Below are 9,392 nucleotides of genomic sequence, written 5' to 3' on the forward strand. Positions count from 1 at the left end.
CTGGAGAGCAAGAACTTCGTTACAAGGTGCCAGCCACAGAAACAGCATCATGAGCCTTTCCTTAAAGATCTCATGGAATCACAGAATGGTTTGGCTTTCCAAGCTCATCCAGTGCCCCCCCTGCCATGAGCAGGGACATCTGCACCAGCTCAGGTTGCTCAGAGCCCCATCCAGCCTGGCCTGGGATGTCTCCAGGGATGGGGCATCCACCACATCTCTGGGCAACCTGGACCAGTATTTTAGCACCATCATTGCAAAAAAATTCTTTGTCATATCTACCCTGAGCTAGAGGTCTAAAGGTCCCCGGTGGATGCCACAGCAACCATTAAAATCACACGATTCATGACCTCGTTTGGCAAATCCTTCACTTTCCCCTGCAAAATATTGACAAAAGACAAATCCTCCACGTTCTCCAGCACATATCTTACCTGCTGCTCCGCGGAGCATCATCAGGAGGAGCGCACAGAGGAGAGGCAGGATCCGCATGGCTGGGAGTCGCTGGCAGGGTCTCACTCTGGGGAGAAGAGAAAGGAGGCAGAGATGAACAGGAGGGTCCCTGCCTGCGTAGCACTTGCACAGGGTTGGGGATGAGGAGAAGGAACAGCCTGTCCAGGAAGAGATGTGGCCAGTCACCAGTGGGAGGACACACTCGACAGCCCAGGAGCAGGATCTTCCCACAGCCTCTTGGCTCCTGGCAGCAGCAGCAGCAGTTTGCGCCCAGTCAAGTGATGTCTCTGCGTGGCAAAGTGTCCCTTGGGATGGTTGACACCTCAAAATATCCAGCCCAAAATCTCCTTTTCCTTCTTCTCCCCTTGCCAGAGAAAAAGAGGGGGGCACTTTCTTCTTCTGTCACCCCTGAGAAGGATTCCTAGGTATCCAGCCCAAGGTCTTGCATCATCTCCGCTTGTGTAAGGGGTGTTGGGCACAGTGGTTTGCTGGACACGTCTTGGGACACGCCACGTCCCTGTTCGTTGGACCTTGGCAAGCAATCTGCTTTCGCAACACAAAGGAGCTCTGTTTTCCTCCCCACAAGTGAAGCGTGCTCTCTGTGCTTCGCTTGAAAATAACTAGGAGGATGCCACATAGGATGACATCTCTGTCCGCTGGCAGTCTCATGAATGACAAGCTTTAATTGTGACTTTGTTGTGTTAAGGGTTTGTTGTGTCAAGAGTCTGCTGTATGTAACCCTTTATTGGTTCTCAATGTATTGATGGTGCAAGCTTTGTATACTTTTTCAGCCTTGTAGCAGATTCATCAAGCATGTATTTATGTGTGTACACACATATTAAAAAAACCCAACATACTCATGCATAATGTATATTTCATAGAATCACAGAATAGTTTGGGTTGGAAGGGACCTTCAAAGCTCCCCCAGTGCCCCCCCTGCCATGAGCAGGGACATCTGCACCAGCTCAGGTTGCTCAGAGCCTCGTCCAGCCTGGCCTGGGATGTCTCCAGGGATGGGGCATCCACCACCTCTCTCAGCAACATATGCCAGTATTTTACCACTGTATTTGCTGAGTGGTTACATGAATATACCTTCCATCCTAATACATTATCATATTTTATTGCTCTTTCCCGCCTCAGTTTCTCTCCCCAGAGAGGGAAATTGCACAAAGTATTTACAGGTCTGAGCTGGGGGAATCTCTTGGCAGCCAACATTACTCTGCCGTGGTGGTCAGGAGCAGGGGGCTCAGGACAGCTCCTCGTTCCCTCCACCACCCCAAAACTAAGCTACTGCCTGTGTTGAAAAACAACAGCACAGGGTTGTAGTTAGTTGCCACCTTACCAAAACTCTGTACAGAGCCTGGCCACCAGATGCAGCTGCTCCCAGGCCATCTCCTCCTGCGGCTCTGATGCTACAGCAGCTCAGCTAACATAAAATGTACTTGGACCAAAGACTTTTCACTTTTTCTGGATGTAGCTGTAGGATCAGCATGCCACGAGAGCAAGTGACAGTCCTTGCCTGGCAGGAGGGTGCTGTGCTGCATGCCTGAGTTTTTTGTTACCTCTTCCAATGTTTGGAAGAGTATTCATGAGCCCCCCAGCTACCAGATCCTGGTGATCTTAACAATGGAGGTTGGAAGATGGGCTTTTTCTTCTCCCACTTTGTCAAGATGCCAAGCACCTGTGTGATCCAGCCACCACAGAAATGGTGGAAGGCAGCCGCTGCATGTTCAGAAGAAGCAGAGGAGCCATGGAGGCTGGTCCAGGACTTTGTCAGGAGGCAGATGTCCTCTTGCAGGGACTCACTTGTGACAGGAGGTTGGGAAATGTGGAGGGTCCAGGAGGAGGCCACCTCTTCCAAAGTACCATCCTGCTTAGCAGAGCAGCTTGCCAGTGCTTGCTGCTGTGTGCAAGGGGACTGAGGTGACATAGCTGAGAAAAGAGCATTTGTCAACAAGTACCAGGGGCAGAGCTCCGCTGGCCACATGCGGATTTTTGCAGTGATGAAGCAGCTGGGTTGAGGTCTTCACCTCCTGCTCTTTCCACAGCAGACGGAGCACAAGTCACATCATCCTCATGGTGATGTCGAAAACAGGCCTGGCGAATCCCATTTTATAAATTCCTGTTTTTCTGCCATGGTCTATAAAAGGAACTTAGCATGACCATCTCTGACACAGGTGTCTGTATCATTGTCATCTAATGTTAAGTGCAGATGAAACCACTCCAGGTGATGGTGGATTGTCTGTATAGATCTCACATCCATTCACCAGTCCTTCATGAAACAAGAAAACTCCTAAATCCACAGCCCACTCCTAAGGAAACTTTATGTCTGTGTGTTGTGATTGCAAGAAGAACACTGAAAATTGGTCACCTCCCATGGTATTTCAGATTCATGCAAACCAATACTAAACCAGCCTGTTCCTGAGGCCAGTCTTACCCCTGGGTAGTGGCATCTAAGTTGTTTACAGGGACTGGTCCTGCCCCATACACATCCAAATGATGCTGTACACCCTTGCATCTGGCCATTGCATGGCCAGTCCCACTCCACTGGTTCTGGTAGTATCTGTGGTATTTTCTATTCCATCCTCAGGAGCATCTCTACCCCCTGGGAAGAGCTGTGAGATGAATTCAAACATGTGCAGAGTGCTGGAGGATGGAGCTGGGGTAAGAAGCAGGGAGGAGACATGCAGCATGGATCATAGCAGGTGAGGCATCAGCCTGTATTTCACTCTAATCTGGCTCTTGAAGCCATTCCCCAGAGATAAATGCAAGGGCAGCTATTTTTGGCGGCAAGCTAAAAGCGTCATGATACTGTATTCTGCATGATGCTGGCTGCAGACACTGGATCTTCTCCAGAACTGAATCTCAGATAACAAGAATCATCAAATAGTTTGGGTTGGAAAGGACCTTCCAAGCTCTCCCAGTGCCCCCCCTGCCATGAGCAGGGACATCTGCACCAGCTCAGGTTGCTCAGAGCCCCGTCCAGCCTGGCCTGGGATGTCTCCAGGGATGGTTCAGCCACCACCTCTCTGGCCAACCTGGGACAGTGTTCTACCACCCTCAGTGTAAAAAATTTCTTCCTCTTGTCTAGCCTGAATATTCCCTCTTTCAGTTTAAAACTACATGATAAGTAGTTTATAAAATGCAATAAGGTCTCTCTGGAGCCTTCTCTTCTCCAGCCTGAACGACCCAGATTTCTCAGCCAAGGGCTGAACTCTATCTGCAAAGTCCCCAGTCCTTGAGCAAAAACATCTTGTGCCATTCCAGTTTGTGAAAGAAGTACTTACCTACCGTGGATTGTGCAAAACTTCTTAGTACATAAACTGTAAATTGCTCGTTTTGTTCCACTTGGCCACTTCCTCAGCTCTCCATCCAGGGGAATCCCTGCGAGGTGGCCGTTGGTCCAGTTTCCTGCCCTTCACAAGGCTGTGGTTTCACTGGTGGCAGAGTCATTTGCAGAAACACCTGCTGTGAAGGGAGGCCAGATGCTCTGCAAGAAATGGCAAGCTCAGGGCTGCGAGTCATCCCTTTGCACGTAGGCACTTGAATTGGTTGTTTGACTTCAAAAGTCAACCGTTACTGTTCCTGCCTTTGCTGAGCATCTTCACACAGGCCATGGGAGAGCTGAGGTCAGTTCCCACTGTATTTCAGAGATACAAATATACCCCTTAACCCGAAAGCAGCTGAGCAGCTGGCTCAGCCTGACCATGTTTGCTTTTAAATTCCCTCTGCTTGTGGGAAAGAGTGGCTACATTCAGAGTGATGGTTCAGAAAGGTGATCAGAAGGCTCCGGGGAGACATTATTGTGGGCTTTCAGAACTTAGAAGTGGCTTCTAAGAAAGATGGGGACAGACTTTTTAGCAATAGGACGAGGGGTGATGGTTTTAAAGTTAAAAGAGGGAAGATTCAGGCTAGACATGAGGAAGAAATTTTTGACACTCAGGGTGGTGAAAGCCTGTCCCAGGTTGCCCAGAGGTGGTGGATGCCCCATCCCTGGAGACATCCCAGGCCAGGCTGGACGGGGCTCTGAGCAACCTGAGCTGGTGCAGATGTCCCTGCTCATGGCAGGGGGGGCTCTGGATGAGCTGGGAAGGTCCCTTCCAACACAAACTATTCTGTGACTGGTTCTATGATTCTGTGAAAGGTCCTTGGCCTGTGTCAAGCCCCAGGGTCATTCTGGCTCAGTGCTGGTTGGCTTGGGCTCTGTCCCTGAGGTTGCCTGGATTTGGGGGCTGAGTTTGGCTGCACATGCATGAGCTGCCAACTAGTCTCAGGGCAAAAAATATTTACAGCCACTGAGTGCTTGTCTGAAGGCTGATTTGTCTGCATGAGGATGCTCCTGACCAAGCAAGAGCAACTGTAGGGACAGGAGCTCACTGAGCACCCTCCACCTTCTGAGTTTTCTGTCAGGGTTCAGGGCAGAACAGCAGAAACCTCTTGTACGAAGAGTGACTGAAGTAGCAGGGGTATTAGACTTTCATGCGTGTTGTCTAACTGTCTCAAGCAATGTTGCAGGTCTAACTCCAGTCTCCTGATTTGCTGCTGCAGCTGATACAAATTTTGCAGATTTACTCCAAATTTACATCAGCCAAAACAACAAAAGGTAAAACCAACATTCAAATCTTAAAGTGGGGTCACCTGCCCCTTTTTGTTTTCCCCAGTGCCTCCTCCTTAGTTCACATAACAAAACAAGAGGCTGTTCCCAGGTCTGAAACCTCTGGACTAGGAGGTGGGAAAGTCTTCAGAGCAGATGTGCTATGAAGCATCACCCTGGAGAAGACTTTTGTGCTCCCTATGGAAACAGCGACTGACCGCAGCTTTGGTCATGGTGGGAGATTCCCAGCAGGCATGGGTGGAGAACACCTCAGCAATCTTTCGATCAGCAGCCTAAGAGGGGAAAATATTTTGACAAACTACTTATTCCTGGTAAGTTTAACCTGATTTCAGAATCCTTGCTCAAATTTCTAAAGGCAAATAACAGTTCTAGAGAAAAGAACGACACCACCACACACAGAAGTCACGCAACCTCCCCAGCTCTTGCATTTATTGAAAGAAGAATGGCAAATCCTTGATGACTGGTACAACGGTCCCCCAAATACAACGATGTGAGAAGCGCTCATCCCCAGATCCCTGGAGATCCTGTGCAATTAGCCACATTACAACCTACACAAAGGAAAAAAAATATTTAAGAGTTTTCAAGCCTATGTCGATGGGTAAAATCCCGCTAAACAGGGCATAACTGAAAATTTGGAGTCGTCTTTGCCTGAGGTAAATCCTAAACTTACCATTTACAGCAAGAATGCCCCAAACGGCACGGACCCAGATAAATGTTGCCACGAGGGCATATCCCATGAACGCAGAAAGTCCCACGATATCCACATCGCATATAAGGTCCTGGAGGTAGTGCAAAGCCTGTACCATAAAAAAAAAAAATTAAAAAAGCAGGAAACAGCTGTTACTGGCATTTTGCTAAATTCATGTATACTGACACCATGCCACACTCGTGCTCAATGTCATGACAGTTTTAATGCAACTCTCAGAGGAGGTGGTTTATGGGCAGAACAACCAAGAAAATTCTCTGATTTCTCTAGATGTAAGAATTGTGTCTGAAAGACCAGGACTCCTTTAGGAATTCAGATTTCAGGGATGGACGGCAGAAATCTGAGAAAAAACACTAATGTGGACACTTACTAGCCCTTAAAATCTTTTAGGTCACAATTAAGGAGAGATGCACCAGCTTAGCTGGGAGGCTGCCACTTCTAGGGGTAGAAAGATGAAGCTTTCTCTGCAGCCTGATTTCCATAGATTTGGCCTATTTCCCTCCCCATAAATTCCACCCAGGTCTCAAAGCAGGTCCTGGTGTCTAGCAGTCCATATTTATGGCCACCATACACAGATAAATTCCACAAAGCATGCAGAATGACACTTCCACACTGGGAAATACCCCACACCAGGCACTGCCCTCTGGGGCTGAGGCCAAGCAGCATGGCATTGCTCTTAGCCACAGGGATAACATTTATTCCCCATTAAAATATTAAAATAAGATATCCATGTTCAAACTGCCTTTTTGAATGGTCACCAGTCTATGCTATTCCTGGAATAGTGTCTGGGATCTATCTGTGAAAATACTAGTTTTCAGGGTTCAAAATCATAGAATCATAGAATCATAGAATCATAGAACCATAGAATCATAGAATCATTTTGGTTGGAAGACACTCTTAAGATCATCAAGTTCAACTGTTAACACTGGCAATGACCCGTGTCCCTGAGAACCTCATCTCCACATCTGTCCAACCCCTCCAGGGATGGTGACTCCAGCACTGCCCTGGGCAGCCTGTTCCAACGCCCAACAGCCCTTTGGGGAAGAAATTGTTCCCCAGATCCAACCTTGACCTCCCTTGGCGCAACTTGAGGCCGTTTCCTCTGGTCCTGGCGCTTGTTCCTGGGGAGCAGAGCCCGACCCCCCCTGGCTCCAAGCTCCTTTCAGGCAGGTCAGAGATCAGAAGGTCTCCCCTCAGCTCCTGTTCTCCAGCTGAACCCCCAGCTCCCTCAGCCGCTCCCATCACACTTGTGCCCCAGCCCCTCACCAGCTCCGTTCCCTTCTCTCAACTCGCTCCAGCACCCCAAGGTCTTTCCTGTAGTGAGGCAGCAGACTACTAAATAGTTAGCATGTTGCCTGGCCCTATTTGGTTGATTGATAAAGATGTAGCCTGGCAGGTTGATGCATTCTGGATGCACCAATCAATTCTAGTTTCACAGCTCGCCTGTGCAACCGCAATAAATCCAGTGTATCTGAAAGTGGAGAGCTTGTTCCAGCAAACAAACCACGAATATTCCAGATGTACAGCGGATCCAGCACGTCCCTGGGGCATTAGATTCTCACATGCTGTGTGGCATGCACACACAGCAGAACCCTGAAAATCCCAGGCAGAAATAAGGGAGTGCCGGGGAGGCTGAATAAAACCCTTCTGATCCCAAACTATCTGTCTGTGCAACAAGGCAGAGGGTATCGTGAGCAGTCTCAGCTCTCACAAACTTTCTTCCGGATAAATTTCTTGCTACTGAAAACAGCCCAAGCACCCAATGTCTGTATTTGTATGTTAAATAAGAACATAGAATCATACAATCCTAGAATCGTAGAATAGTTTGGATTGGAAGGGACCTTCCCAGCTCCCCCAGTGCCCCCCCTGCCATGAGCAGGGACATCTGCACCAGCTCAGGTTGCTCAGAGCCCCGTCCAGCCTGGCCTGGGATGTCTCCAGGGATGGTTCAGCCACCACCTCTCTGGCCAACCTGGGACAGGCTCTCACCACCCTCAGTGTAAAAAATTTCTTCCTCATGTCTGGCCTGAATTTCCCCTCCTTTAACTTAAAACCATCACTCCTTGTCCTATTGCAACAGGCCCTGCTAAAAGTCTGTCCCCATCTTTCTTATACGTCCCTTTTAAGTACTCAAAGTTTGCAATAATGAAACAAGCTTTCTGGTCCAGACCAAGGGAACACTTTGCCCAGTGTCCTTTCTATGAGAACAACCATAAGTAGAGACTGAGGTAAGAAGAAGATCAAGCAAGCAGATATGTCACCTCTCCCATGGTCCTGGTCTTCTCCAATTCATCACAGTCTTCTCCCATCCTTACACCCCCAAAGGGCATTTTCCATTCTGTTCCTACAAAGATCAACCCAAATCTCTACCGGTACTCGTTTGTAATTGTACCATTCTTGTGGATGGTGCTTAAGCACAGTCCCTTTTTCTAGACAATAAGGTAGGGTTTGGGTTCCAAATCCCTTTGCATCCCCTCGTTAGACACAGCCTTACACCACCTCTTCTGGTTGCACAGGTTTCTCCATCAAGTAGAAGCTACCGGTCATATTTCAATCTTAACTCACAATCTTCTGCCTCCCCATCCCAACTACATGGTCCTGAAGCAAAGGATATTTGGAGAGTATGGGGCCAGATTCCTTTCTTTTGTGCGTGGCTTAAAAATATTTGATAATGAGTGGTTTGTTGTAGGGTGATCCAGAGACAAAGTGATTTAAGAGTCCGCAAGATTTAATTGGGAAAACGATGGTGCTGAACGGTAATTTTTGGGTTGCCTCAAGTGCTTTCAAAGCAGACTGGATTTTCAGAGGAGTAGCAAAGGCACTGAACTGATGGTTGGAGTGTTTGCCTGCAAATTTCATGTATCAGCTGTAATCTGCCAACAAGTTCTGATGATGAGTGTGAAGAATCTTTGCATGAGGCAGCTGGGCCACTTCCCGAGGGGGCAAGACATCTTTATAAGACACCAGTATCTCCTTTCACATAGCCCCTCATTTTCCTTTACATCTTACCTGCAGCTCCGTGAAATACCACCAAGAGGAGAGCAAAGAGCAAGGAAAGGATTTTCATGGCAAAAGGTGGACTAGGAACTCCCGTCACTACAGAGGAAGGAGACCAAGACATTAGTAAGAGGGCTGTCCCTCCACAATCATAGTGGGTTGAGAAGTGACATACAGAAATGTTCTTCAAGACCAAACATTGTCTAGAAGAGGTATTACACATTTTCTTTATAATAATGTCTATTGTCCTAAGGGTCCCCTGGAGCATACATAGGATCGTGGCACAAGATGAAACTTCTGTGCAGAAAAATACAATTTTAAATCCCCTTTGATTACTATATTAATTAACCAGGTATTTATCCTAGATTGCTTGATATTTGCAATACATTGCAATAAATTGGATTTGCCTTATGGAAGTTAAAGCTGTTAGTTCAGAAAGAAAAATAAGACATTTTTTGCTATATTTACACAAAACAACCCAACGTGTGTTCTTGAGCTTTTCTTAAAAAAAAAAAAAAAAAAAAAAAGAGTTCCTTCACAGCTTAAAATCCAGCTTCTCCCTATTCTTGCTTTGAGGCTGTTGATTTTCTTTCGCTTCAAGAATTACGGGACTTCCAGGATAAATTT

General features: G+C 47.5%; 1 protein-coding gene across 1 annotated transcript; it reads right to left on the minus strand.

Annotated features, from left to right (window-relative positions):
- Positions 1 to 5,728: 5,728 nt before the first annotated feature.
- Positions 5,729 to 8,835, minus strand: LOC135986498 (gallinacin-4-like). Its single transcript, XM_065630464.1, has 2 exons — positions 8,778 to 8,835; positions 5,729 to 5,859 (listed from the first exon to the last, which is right to left on the minus strand). The coding sequence occupies exons 1-2, from the start codon at positions 8,833 to 8,835 to the stop codon at positions 5,729 to 5,731; spliced, it is 189 nt and encodes a 62-aa protein (XP_065486536.1).
- Between the last annotated feature and the right edge of the window lie 557 nt (positions 8,836 to 9,392).

This window comes from Caloenas nicobarica, chromosome 3 (genome assembly GCF_036013445.1).
Source record: "Caloenas nicobarica isolate bCalNic1 chromosome 3, bCalNic1.hap1, whole genome shotgun sequence".
Taxonomy (NCBI): Eukaryota; Metazoa; Chordata; class Aves; order Columbiformes; family Columbidae; genus Caloenas; species Caloenas nicobarica.

Bases quoted from the DNA above. Each gene is read 5' to 3' on its own strand.
- LOC135986498 (XM_065630464.1), bottom strand. From the start codon at position 8,835: ATGAAAATCCTTTCCTTGCTCTTTGCTCTCCTCTTGGTGGTATTTCAC. The intron at 5,860-8,777 runs GTAAGATGTAAA...TTTATGGTACAG, and splicing joins GGTATTTCACGGAGCTGCAG to GCTTTGCACTACCTCCAGGA.